This window comes from Amia ocellicauda, chromosome 20, assembly GCF_036373705.1.
Source record: "Amia ocellicauda isolate fAmiCal2 chromosome 20, fAmiCal2.hap1, whole genome shotgun sequence".
NCBI lineage: Eukaryota > Metazoa > Chordata > Actinopteri > Amiiformes > Amiidae > Amia > Amia ocellicauda.
Window position 1 is genome coordinate 11,447,658 of NC_089869.1, and position 13,752 is coordinate 11,461,409.

General features: G+C 42.9%; 1 protein-coding gene across 10 annotated transcripts in view; it reads right to left on the reverse strand.

Moving 5' to 3' along the window:
* Positions 1-11,213: 11,213 nt before the first annotated feature.
* Positions 11,214-13,752, reverse strand: part of ndst2a (N-deacetylase/N-sulfotransferase (heparan glucosaminyl) 2a) — a 98,507-nt gene continuing 95,968 nt past the window's right edge. For all 10 annotated transcript variants that reach the window (XM_066692952.1, XM_066692947.1, XM_066692950.1 and 7 more), the window contains 3 exons: positions 13,265-13,374; positions 12,827-12,929; positions 11,214-12,544 (listed from right to left, as the gene is read on the reverse strand). In XM_066692952.1, coding sequence (XP_066549049.1) covers positions 12,419-12,544; positions 12,827-12,929; positions 13,265-13,374 — 339 coding nt within the window. In that variant the 3' untranslated portion in view covers positions 11,214-12,418. The remainder of the gene's footprint in view (positions 12,545-12,826; positions 12,930-13,264; positions 13,375-13,752) is intronic.

Genomic DNA, 13,752 nt, shown 5'->3' on the forward strand with positions numbered 1-13,752 from the left:
GTTGATATACCAAATCTCTGATAAAGTGAAACAGGAATCCTTGTGGCTCAATGCATGGAGTGCTTCTCTAGAAGCTAAGAGGACCTGGGTTCAAATCCAGGCTGAAGAGCAGTGGAGCATGCTGATAAGGTAAGTACATAATACTAACCAGTGTTAACAGTACAATGCATAGATACCAGGTGGGCATTTAATTGGATAAGAGGTAGGGTAAGATGTGGTGTGTTAAGCTAGACAAGGTGAGACAGTGTGCCAGAAAAGGAGGAGAGGAATGTGCTAGATGAGGATAGTAGATAAGTGGGCTAAGCTGGGGAGAGGGGATACAACATTTTACATCTCCCTCCTCCTCAACAACATGATGTCTCCCAGCTTAGCCTACACTTCCAGTGTCTTCTCCTGGCCCTCCCAGCTTAGCCTACACTTCCAGTGTCTTCTCCTGGCCCTCCCAGCTTAGCCTACACTTCTGTCTTCTCCTCACCCACCCACCTCTCATAGCTTAGCCCACACTTCCACTGTCTTATCCTATTTCAGCCCACCCCACTTGTCTCCACCATTTACTCTACCCCTCATCTAATTTTATACCAACCCAACTATATCCCTGGTATTTACACATAGTACAGTTAACATTAGTTAGTATTATATCTCTTATCATACTAACCTCATCAGCATGCTCCTGGATTTGAACCAAGGTCCTTCTAACTTTTAGACCAGCACTCCATGCAGTGAGCCACAAAGGACTCCGTGTTGACTTGATCGAAGTTCAGGTATTTCAACACTCACATTGCTCCCTCTGGCACTAAAACACACCACAAACAATAGCTATTCAGAAGACAGGTCCTCCATCAGGATTAGAACCCAGGTCCTTTTAGCTTTTAGACAAGTACTCCATGCAGTGAGCCACAAAGGACTCAGTGTTGACTTGATCGAAGTTCAGGTATATCAACCTTACACTGCCCCCTCTGGCACTAAAACACACCACAAACAAGATTTAAAGAAGATAAGTACTGCACCAGGAATTTAACTCTGGTCCTTCTAGTTTCTAGACCAATATGTGATGCAGTGAACCACAAAGGACTAGCTACTCATATGGTCAAAGATCTAGGCCAGCACTGCATGCAGTGAGTCATAACGTTCTCACCTGTGATCTGCCCAACTCATATAATTTTCAGAAGACAGAAGCTCTACCAGGCTCTGAACCCTGGCTCTACCAAGAGTGGATGTCACTCTTTGTGGTGAGCCACACATCACTCCCCATTTATGTGTTTGGAGATCTTACATATCCACCTCACACTGACCCTCTGGCACTCAAACAGAATAAGGACAATATATATTCAACAGACAGGTGCTATAGCCAGATATGAACCCATGTTCTACTAACTCTAAGGCTAGGACTCGTCTATTACCTCAATCATCTGGTATATCTGCCTCACTGCCCCCTGTGGCAGTAAAACAAAGCATTAGTAGCACAGAACAAATACAATTTCAAATGACAACAACTGAACCAGGATTTGAACATATAGCCTTCCAGCTTTCTGAACAGTCAGCAATGCAGTGGGTCTATAAAATATTGACTTCAAATGTGATTCATGATCTTGAATATCAAACTCACGTTTGCCCCCTGTGGCACTAGCACCACAACCTCAATTTGAACTCAAGTCCTGCTAGCTTTAAGACCAGCACTCCACACAAGCCAATAAGCTCCTCTTCCACATGTTCAGAGATCTGGTATATCAGCCTACCACTTCCCCCTCAGCACACAAACAATAACATCTTGAAAAGACAGCAGGTCACCCCAGTTTTGAACCCACAACCTGCGGCCAGTGACCACAGCAGTGAGCTACCGGGGACTAACACCCTTTTCCCTCCATGATCTTCAACTTCACACGGCTCACTTCTCTGCCTAAAACACAGCACCAGCAAGATACATACAGCAGAAAATCTGAAAACAGCTCCACACCCAAGATTTGAAGCCACAGCGTTATGACCATATCTCCATGAGAATGGTCACCAAGGGCTTAACTTTGATTTATGGAAGGCTCTGTTATATCAATCTCACACTAAACCCTCAGGCACTGAACCACAGTCCTACAGAAACACAACCAACAGGATTTCAAAAGGCAGATCATCACCCAGGACTTGTAGCACTCAAACATGTGAGTTACCTAGGACTCTAGAATTAGGTGCTTGAAGATCTTGAATATGAACCTGATGCTGCCCCTTCTGGGGGTTAAATGGTTATATACAGCTCTGGAAAAATTTAAGAGACCACTGCAAATGTATCTTAAATCAGCATCTCTCCATGTATGGCAGCCATTCCAGTGTCTGTTGAATTCCAACACAGGCACACCTCATTCTACTGAATGAGGTACTGATTAGGTGATCACCTGAACCAAATCTTATTTAACGAGGAAAAGTATAAAAACCACTGTTGTGGTCATCACTCTTCTCTTGCAATAGAACCAGCTGGATAGCAAAAACAGTGCTAGTAGTACCTCAAAAGTAATTGGAATCAAAAAATAACTATTGACCATGCCAAAAGAGTTGAAAAGGAAAGTGCTGAGTGAGAAAAAGGACTGGAGTAAAGTAATCTTCTCCGAGCCCAATTTTCAGCTTTGGCCAACACCTGGTCGTCTAATGGTTAGACGGAGACCTGGAGAGGCCTTCAAGCCACAGTGTCTCTCACCCACTGTGACATTTGGTGGAGGATCAATGATGATGTGGGGGTGCTTTAGCAAGGCTGGAATCGGGCAGATTTGTCTTTGTGAAGGATGCATTAATCAACCCACATACAAGGTTGTCCTGAGGATTGTTGTTTCCAGCAAGACAATGCTCCATGACACACAGCCAGGTCAATCAAGATGTGGATGGAGGACCACCAGATCAAGACCCTGTCATGGCCAGCCCAATCTCCAGACCTGAACCCCATTGAAAACCTCTGGAATGTGATCAAGAGGAAGATGGATGGTCACAAGCCATCAAACAAAGCCGAGCTGCTTCAATATTTGCTCCAGGAGTGGCATAAAGTTACCCAACATCAATGTGAAAGAGCATGCCAAGACACAAGAAAGCTGTGATTGAAAATCAGGGTTATTCCACCAAATATTGATTTCTGAACTCTTCCTAAGTTAAAACATTAGTATTGTGTTGTTTAAAAATTAATATGGACTTATGTTCTTTGCATTATTCAAGGTCTGACAACACTGCATCTTTCTTGTGATTTTGATCAGTTGCCATTTTCTGCAAATAAATGCTCTAAATGACAACATTTTGTATTTGGAATTTGGGAGAAATGTTGTCAGTTTATAGAAAAAAACAAAAATGTAAATTTTACCCAAACACATACCTATAAATAGTAAAACCAGAGAAACTGATAATTTTGCAGTGGTCTCTTAATTTTTTCCAGAGCTCTAGGTTATATGGTAGCCTAAACCATCTAGGAACCAATAATTACCTTTTAATAACTACTGTAAAACTGGATTCCGACCAGTGAGAGAAAAATACCCGTATTGTGCTCAGTTACAAGGTCATGTGAGATAAGGCATAAGAGGGGTTGTTTTCCAGATTAGTAAATAAATACAGAAAGGGAGCCACTCACAATATTTTTTCGTGTGTGCCTGTGTGTATTTTGCCTTTCCAGTGAGACAGGTATTTATTTTTTTATATATATATATATATATATATTTTTTTTTTTTAGTCTAATATATAGACATACAGTTATCTGGACAGTGACAATTGTCATCATTTTGGCTCTGTACGCCACCACAATGAATTTGAAAGGAAACAATCAAGATTTAAGTATAGATTTTCGTCTTTAATTTGAGGGTAGATACATCCACATTGGGTGAACGGTGTTGAAATTACACCCATTTTTATATGTGGTCCCCCCAATTTTAGGGGCTCAAAAGTAATTGGACAATTGGCTGCTCAGCTGTTCCAGGGCCAGGTGTGTGTTATTCCCTCATTAGTTCAATTACAGGTAAGCAGGTAAAAGGTCTAGATTTTATTTCAAGTGTGGCATTTACATTTGGAATCTGTTGATGTTAACCCTCAATATGAAGTCCAAAGAGCTGCCACTGTGAGTGAAGCAAGCCATCATTAGGCTGAGAAATCAAAACAACCCAATCAGAGAGATAGGAAAAACATTAGGTGTGGCCAAATCAACTATTGGGTACATTCTTAAAAAGAAAGAACGCACTGGTGAGCTCAGGAACACCAAAAGGCCCGGAAGACCACGGAAAACAACTGTGGTGGATGACAGAAGAATTCTTTCCCTGGTGAAGAAAAACCCCTCAGTTGGCCAGATCAAGATCACCTTCCAGGAGGTAGGTGTATCTGTGTCAAAGTCAACAATCAAGAGAAGACTTCACCAGAGTAAATACAGAGGCTTTACCACAAGATGTAAACCATTGGTAAGCCCCCAAAAATGGGAAGACCAGATTAGAGTTTGCAAGAAAACATCTGAAGAACCCTGTACAGTTCTGGAACAACATCCTATGGACAGATGAGACAAAGATCAACTTGTACCAGAATGATGGGAAGAGAAGAGTATGGAGAAGGGAAGGAACTGCTCATGATCCGAAGCGTACCACCTCATCTGTGAAGCATGTTGTGACATGGGAGTGTATGGCTGCCAAGGGAACTGGTTCCCTTGTATTTACTGATGATGTGACTGCTGACGAAAGCAGCAGGATGAATTTAAAGTGTTCAGGGCTATATTATCTGTTCAGATTCAGCCAAATGCTTAAAAACTCATTGGACGGCGCTTCACAGTGCAGATGGACAATGACCCGAAGCATACTGCGAAAGCAACCCAATACTTTTTTTAAGGTGAAGAAGTGGAATGTTCTGCAATGGTCAAGTCAATCCAATTGAGCAGCATTTCACTTCCTGAAGGCAAAACACCCCAAGAACAAGCAGGAACTAAAGACAGCTGCAGTGCAGACCTGGCAGAGCAGCACCAGGGAAGAAACCCAGCATCTGGTGATGTCTGTGGGCTCCAGACTTCAGGCAGTCATTGACTGCAAAGGATTTGGAACCAGGTATTGAAACTCATAATTTAATTCATGACTGTTATTTTGATCAAATTCTTTTGAGCCCCTAAAATTGGGGCGCCACATATACAAATCTGTGTAATTTCTACATCGTTCACCCAATTTGGATGTAACTACCCTCACATTAAAGATGAAAGTCTACACTTAAAGCACATCTTGATTGTTTCCTTTCAAATCCATTGTGGTGGCATACAGAGCCAAAATGATGATAATTATCAGTGTCCAGATATTTGTCTACCTAACTGTATATAGATGCAGACAGGTCTATACACTAACACTGTAGTGCTTACTATTATGCATGCTGTAACATATAGGATTAATAGATTCAAAACACCTCTATACGTGTTTCGTACACCGCGAGGAGTGATTTTAAATGTGTTTATATAACACACATTATTTATTTATTCTTAGTAAGTAGATGGTGAAAACTTTTAGTGCAAATATAATTTATGTCAGCCCATCCAAATCAATTGCCATTTCTGCAAGAACTCTATGTACGCTCACAACAAACACCAATATTTACAAAAATGTTAAGATGATTTTCAGATTGTGCTTCCCCTCCCCCCCATGACATGTAACACTTGAGACATTTTTGTGTGTGTGTGCGCGAGTGCCCACCAGGGGAAATGCTAAGGAGATACCACAGTCTTATTCACTTCACTCTTAATATCGTGCACAAACACAGATCTGGGTGCTCATGTGTGGAATGGGCACTTGGGCTGCCTAATGTAAATGTGCTGCACAAGGCATTAGTATGATAATGAAATCATTCCCCATTAGCATCGCTGATAACATTTTATGAACACATTCATTACTGTGAAGATTTCAGTGATATGTGCTGTTGATTGGCTTGAGATAAGATTCCCTTTATTATAGTTAGTCCTTTTTATGATGATATCTATTCCATATCTATATCAGTTTTTGAAATAATTGCTACATCATTTTTATTCTTTGCTTTTCATTCCAGCCTGTGATAAAAAACAGTAACACATACCTCTGTAACAATACCTACACACCTGATTGAAGCAGTGGCTTGCACACAGTATTGGCTTGACTTCATAGACCTTTATTAGCACTAGGTTTTGCACTGCTCTCATTCATGAGTCCTGATATTACATATTCATTACCCGAGAGGCTAAAAAGCTATTTCACTACAAGTTTGAAAACAGGATATAGTTCGTCTAAGCTATGTTACTTCTGCAGCTGATCCATGTCATGCCATCAAACCGTGAATTCAAAGGCTTGTAAGAGAACTTCCATGGTAAATGTACCATGATTATATAACTGAGTAAATCAACTTTATATGCTTTTTAATTATTATATATTTCTTAGCAGACACCCTTAATCAGCACAACTTACAATTGTTACAATATATCACATTATTTTTATGTACAATTACCTATTTATACAGCTGTGTTTTTACTGGAGCAATCTAGGTACAGTGCCTTGCTCAAGGGTACAACAGTGTCCCCCACCTGGGACTGAATTCCAGAGCCCTGCCCACTACTACAAGACCTCGGTTGTGAAGTGTCTGCTCTTTTTAAAAGCAATCTCCACCCCTTCCTCTAGGGAACCAGCACTATTCATGGTCAAATAGTTGCATTATTTATATCCTGTGGGATTTAAAACATCTCTCTGCCTCTGTAATTTAGAGATGCCAGCATATATCACGAAGGTGTTAATTATTCAAAGGGAATTACTAATGGTAGGAATACAAGAATTAAGTTAAGAAACCATCACTTTAATTAGTCTCTGATGTTTTCAGTAAAACAAAGTATCTGGACAGTGATATATTTGAATAGGAAGGAGTTTATGTCTGCAGAGACTGGACAGTTCATATTTTTCATAGGTTGTGATTAAGGTTGAATAGAAGGGATATTAAGATGAAGCGAACTGTATTCCTTTTAAATTGCAGAGACTGGCGTTGTGTGTAATGTGCTACATGTAACACAATTATCCCAATGCACGCTATTGACTTTCTACACATAAATTGGCTATAATTGCAAGGCTTGTGATGGGAGGGAAAATCTTTCACTTTTAATTTGTTGTCATGACTATGAAATAACATGTTTATTTATTCTTTTATTTTTAGTTCAACCAAGTAGGTTATTCTGTAGAGAAGCTAAATTACATGAATCTACATTAATCACAGAAAGGAACACTATAGCAGTCACTAGTAAATGAAATCCATTCCTAGCATTACATTTCTGTAGGGAAAATTTAAAAACAACTTGGTGCAGCTCTTGATATTAGTCTTTTTGCTCTTTGACATCCAAATATATTCACATCCATTAAGCTTCATTGTCATTGACACCCCGACTCTGAAAGAAGACCGCAGCGCCGGCCCACAAAGCCACGATTAAGAGTGGGTTACAGTTCTGTCAGTTCGGCTACACACACGACTGCCCTGTACAGCACAGATGAGTGATATAGAACCAGAAACGCACGGCCTTAAGCAGAGACCAGGGCCTGAGATCCTCTTGCTTAAATGAGCCCGTTGTGAGCATTCCCTAGTGAATAAGGCATAGCAAGCTTGTTATCGAGAGCTTGCCAGCCAGCAGATACTCTCCACACTAAGTGTCTCGTCTAGGAACCGAAGTGCCGTGCAAGAAAGCCTCTTCAGTGACTTTTACATCGGGCGAGCAAAGGCTCCTGGTGGAACTCGGAGACGGCAGAATTGTCATATTTTCTGACAGGGCTCTTTTATCAAGTGCAGCCGAGTCCTGTTCGTAATCACTTCAGCTGCAGCTAAAGAGACAGGCACCAGCTAGCTGTGTTCAGTATGGCAGGAGGCTGGTCCTTGAAGCCTCGTTTCTGCAGCCCTCTCATTACCCACAAGACAACAGAGAAGCCAATTGTGGCTGCCGTTTACAATGAATAATGCACCGAAGCCATTCATTTCCCTTGGTGTGGATCAAGTCTTATTTTGCTCTGCCTCTCGTCTTGCATAACAAAGCTAGCAGCCAGGGATCTTAATGGTCTTGTTTGGAAATTCACAAAAGGACATGCACCAGTCAGATCAAAAACATGAACTAGGCAGCCATACTCTTTATTGTTCTCAATGCGGAGGGGAGTTTGAATGCCTCCACAGGATATTTCCACCTGTTTCGATGTACAGCATCTCTTTTGCAGGTCACACCAGCAAATAATCGTATTTGATTTTCCCATCTTTTTTCTGATCTTCTTCTACGGCTTTTTACATTTCTCCAGATCTATTCTATAGCTTCTTTTGTCCATCTTCGGTCTGTTCTTCTTGCAGTGTATCCGGCCCATTGTCTTTTTAACATTCTCTCTCTCTCTCTCTCTCTCTCTCTCTCTCATATATATATATATATATATATATATATATACTCACCTAAAGGATTGGTGAACTCACTGTCATGTTCAAGAAACCAATTTGAAATGATTCGACCTTTGTGACATGGTGCATTATCCTGCTGGAAGTAGCCATCAGAGGATGGGTACATGGTGGTCATAAAGGGATGGACATGGTCAGAAACAATGCTCAGGTAGGCCGTGGCATTTAAACGATGCCCAATTGGCACTAAGGGGCCTAAAGTGTGCCAAGAAAACATCCCCCACACCATTACACCACCACCACCAGCCTGCACAGTGGTAACAAGGCATGATGGATCCATGTTCTCATTCTGTTTACGCCAAATTCTGACTCTACCATCTGAATGTCTCAACAGAAATCGAGACTCATCAGACCAGGCAACATTTTTCCAGTCTTCAACTGTCCAATTTTGGTGAGCTTGTGCAAATTGTAGCCTCTTTTTCCTATTTGTAGTGGAGATGAGTGGTACCCGGTGGGCTCTTCTGCTGTTGTAGCCCATCCGCCTCAAGGTTGTACGTGTTGTGGCTTCACAAATGCTTTGCTGCATACCTCGGTTGTAACGAGTGGTTATTTCAGTCAAAGTTGCTCTTCTATCAGCTTGAATCAGTCGGCCCATTCTCCTCTGACCTCTAGCATCAACAAGGCATTTTCGCCCACAGGACTGCCGCATACTGGATGTTTTTCCCTTTTCACACCATTCTTTGTAAACCCTAGAAATGGTTGTGCGTGAAAATCCCAGTAACTGAGCAGATTGTGAAATACTCAGACCGGCCCGTCTGGCACCAACAACCATGCCACGCTCAAAATTGCTTAAATCACCTTTCTTTCCCATTCAGACATTCAGTTTGGAGTTCAGGAGATTGTCTTGACCAGGACCACACCCCTAAATGCATTGAAGCAACTGCCATGTGATTGGTTGGTTAGATAATTGCATTAATGAGAAATTGAACAGGTGTTCCTAATAATCCTTTAGGTGAGTGTATATCATCATTATTATGATTATTTTTAATTTTAATTAACTCTTTGGTGCAAAGCTAGGAGCTACTGTAGCAAGTGGCGACATAAACTATACTAATCAGTATTAGTATTTACACTTACTCAAACTGTAATCGTTCAATTAGTAAGGTGTTTTTGCTGCCGCTATTTTTAAATCTTCCAAAAAATGAAGCAAAAACCTTCCCCCCAAAACAACATGTACAAAGCCAGCAGTGCCAATTAATACAAAATCACTTTCAAGTTATGCAGTAAATAATGCAAAGCATGTTGTGGTTGCAAGAGTTAATTAGATATTGTATGCCATCACTAATTACTGCCTGAATAGCGAGTTGTTGTTTTTTTTAAGGCAAATGTCTTGCAGTCATCTCTAAGTCCCCAAATAGTGGCACACTTGAAACGGTTTTGAAATATAGAGGGCAAGTCTCTTGCCAGCGGTTGGACTCTGATTAATGAGCAAGATCTGCTGGTTTAAGTTTTACACTTCGTTTACATCAAGAGGAAATGCTGCAAATCTTCAAAGACGAGAGAAGCATGCTGTGCATTCAAAAGCTTTTTAGCAAGCATATTCATTAATTTATGATGTATTTATTTACAGATGCAAGCTCGCATATTGGAGGGTTTTCATCTTCCTTGACAACACTGTAAAAAAAGGGTTTATTTTAGGCAATTCACTCGTATTGTGAAACTAATAAGATATCTTACATTTGGAAAAAGAAAAGATATGCATTATTTCAGGCCTAGATGTATTATCTTACCTTAATGGGTTGTGTACGTGTTGCTCTGTCACATCAGAATTATCGCTTGGTCAAAAGCTGTTATAATATGGCTCAGGTACACCAAAGATTGTTAATGCAGAAACATCTATTGAACTATACAGTGTTAGGAAATATATTCATCAAATTAGAGGGTGTTAAAGACTATTCAATTCACAATTTGAATGTATGTATTTTTAACGTGTCTGGCTGAGTGGCAGGTATTTATTTTTCTCTATGGCTGTGTACACAACATCTCTCAATTACGGCACCACCCCCTCCCCCAGGATGTCTGTTCAGACCGCATTCACAGCCCCTGCATCTCCTCCTGTGCCGACAGAGCTCGACGGTCTCCCCGCCGCCTGCTGACTCACTGTTACAGACTTGCATTGTATTCATGCTGTTGGGCACTCCCACCCCGCTCCATGCATTCCAGCATTATTCTCAAACCTTACATAAGCAATCGTACTGCATTCAATACTGTTGTAAACATGTCTTGTTTGTTGATCACACTGCCCTCTTGTAAACCTGGTAAGTGCCATACATAATAAATATATTATGTTTACGCTGACTCAAGCTACCTGCTGTTGACTACTGGTCATAAACACAGGATCTACAGCCCGTGTCTGTGTTTGTCAGTATGGATGTCGTACCTCAACCTGATAGGTTTCTTTGCAGACCCTCTGTCCTCTCCTGGGAGAAGCCCAGTCCTCAGTCTTTTTTTGCTTTCAGCTGCACTGATGCGAGACTGAGCGACACTTCACCTTCATATGAATATGTAAAAGCACACGGTGGGGACATTTCAAGCATCTCACTTTTTGTTTTTGACTACATTTCCTTTCTCTCGATTTTGTTTTTTTCTTTAAAAACTGTAATACTGTAAATTAAATTACAAAGAGTAATTTGGGCATCATCCTACCTTAACTGATTAATTGACTAGATCAATTATGTAACCAAGAGCACTAGCGAGATTAAAAAGTGGTAAAAACTGCATCCCCGAGTTTCAGAGTGCTGTAGGTCTCTGCTCGGTCAGTCCAACGGCACCAATTCCCAACACAAAGCAGGCACAGGGCTCTCCGCCAACCTCTCAATATTCTTTTATTTAGAGATGATACTGTATTGGCAGGTGTTTCTTGTTTTTCCATTTTAAAGACCGTTTTTACAAAAAAACAAAAACAAAAAAAGAACCAAGACAGCAGCTCGTGTTATCAAGGACAGACCACAGTTTGGACATACACCCCCCCACCCCACCCACCCCCAAACTCTTCACACTCCTCAGCAGCAGCTCATCGACATGTGTGTTCCTCTGTCGGTCTCTCCGGTACCGATTCCAGAGCCACTGGCTTCTAACACCTAAAATCCCAACAAGGGTGACTTCCAGATCTTCGAGACGGTGACGGCAGTAAGCGTCTGGTACCGGCCCACAATACTGAAACGCCCACGGTACCAGTACAGCCTGGTTAGGCGTCCTCTCACTCTCTCGATCTTGCGTCCTGTGGCCAACAGCAGCATCTGCCATCCCTGTAGAGCCATCTCTACACACATCTGTCTTCCACACACCATTTTATTTTCTTTAAAATGCTCCCTTTCATTTTTGTGTAATTTTCTTCTCCCGCATCAACCCTACCCTCCCCTCCCTCCCGCCCCCAAAAAAATATACAACAGCTTTAAAAATGTACAATGATTTACAATCGTTTTCATTTCTATTTTTAAAAAGGAAAGGAAAGGAAGGGGGTGTTGTGGTGGAGTGGAGGTGTCCCGTCCCTCCTGTGAGCCAGTGTAGTGTTGTCTCGCATCCCACTGATCGAGTGGGGGGGGGGCGTGTCTGTGTGTGAGTGTGTGTAATGTCATCCACTCGCCAGCCAGCGTGGGCAGACTTTACGGCAAGTGCATGCATTCAACAGTAAGGTGCTGGGGCAGATTTATAAGTGTTCCCAATCATCAAAGCCCTTAATTCTCCCCCCACTCCCACTCCCCTTCCCAGTGTCGCCCCAACAGCTGCAGCAGAGTTTGCGGCACAATCCTGGGAAGATACTTGCTTCTCTCCAGCTGTGCCTTGCCATAGGTCACTGTCCTACCGGCAATAAGGGCAAGACTGGCACCATGGTGTCTCTCTCTGCTGCCCAAACCCCCAACCCCTGCTTATGTCCTCTGGTCCAGGCTCCTCTGTAGTGATTTCTGTGGCTCTCCAAGGGAGGTCCCCTCTCTCTGCCCCTGGGCACACTGCCCCGCTGTGAGACCGGACCAGCCCGGCGTGGTTTGGGGGTGGTGTGCGCGTGGGGGTTTCAGCTCCAGCTGGTGTTCTGCAGCTCCTCTCTGAGCCACGCCGGCAGCGCATGACCCAGCCGGTTCAGCAGCTTTAGCAGCTCCATGTTGTGGTCGCGGTAGAACTCAGTCAGGAAGGAGCGGGTCTGCAAACAAAGGCACGGTGACTGGGACAGCAGGGGAGGCTGAGACACAAACTGCTGACACCGGGGAAGCATGGGAGAGAGAGACCACATACTCCTGACAGCCATCGGCCCCAGTTAGTAAACAGGGTAAAAGCATGCAGGTTTTAATAGCAGCCTCACTAGAGCGCAGACCTTTGGTATGGGTTCACTTTATATACATGAAAGGAACTATATAAAATACAGATCGTCAGCCGAAGCCAAGCAGTGCGACTGCACACCCGGCAAGCCCACCCAGTACGTTACCTCAGGGTCCATGTCTGGGTACTTCCTGCCCTTGCTCTTGCCCAGACACTTGGCACGGCCTCCTTCCAGCCGCTGGCACCAGAAGCCCTTACTGTCGTCAAACCTGAAGAAAAGACAACATCAGGATTGAGGTCAGGGGTCACAATAATTGATTTCAAAAGCCAAGAAAATACTGTTCACAACAGTACCTTTTACAGGCTAGACAACAGATTGCCTTTGGAGTGTCTGGCATAAGGACTTTTTTTTTTTTTGTACGAAGGAAAAGGCAACTTGAGCACATCTGGACACACTTGTGCCAGTAATCTTGACACACAAACTGAAATGTTGAGCAAGCTGGCAGACTCTCACAGGGTCTGAGTCTCTGATACAGATTAGTGTGTGTGTGTGTGTGTGTGTGTGTGTGTGTGGGGGGGGGGGGGGGGGACGGGGACGACTCACATCAGGGCCTGGGTGTAGTTGTAGAGAGGGGTCACTCCCAGGAACCTCTGCACACTGTCCATCACCAGCGCAGGTCTGGTACGCAGCTGTGTGCCATCCACTATCAGCAGCTAGAGATAGAGGGGGAATGAGAAAGAGAGATCAGGGGAGAGTGGCATACATCCCAACATTCACACCCCGGGGCAAAGGACCTGTACAGTAACAGATATCCTGATCTGGGGCTCGTCAGCTTTGCTTCCTATGACTCTGCACCAGCACAGGGTCACGCTGCATGTGTTTTTATTGGGAACTGTGCTCTTTGGAGTACGGCATCAGCCAAATGAACAATATAAATAATAATATAAAATATATGTACAGGCAACACCCGATTTACAACCCCCTGCATTTACGACCAGTTTTTCAAGGAGAGAGAGAGCCTCTAAAACACCCCCTTTGACGTCCACAGCTCACTTTTACAACAGACTCCAGCATCATCCCACAGCAGGAAC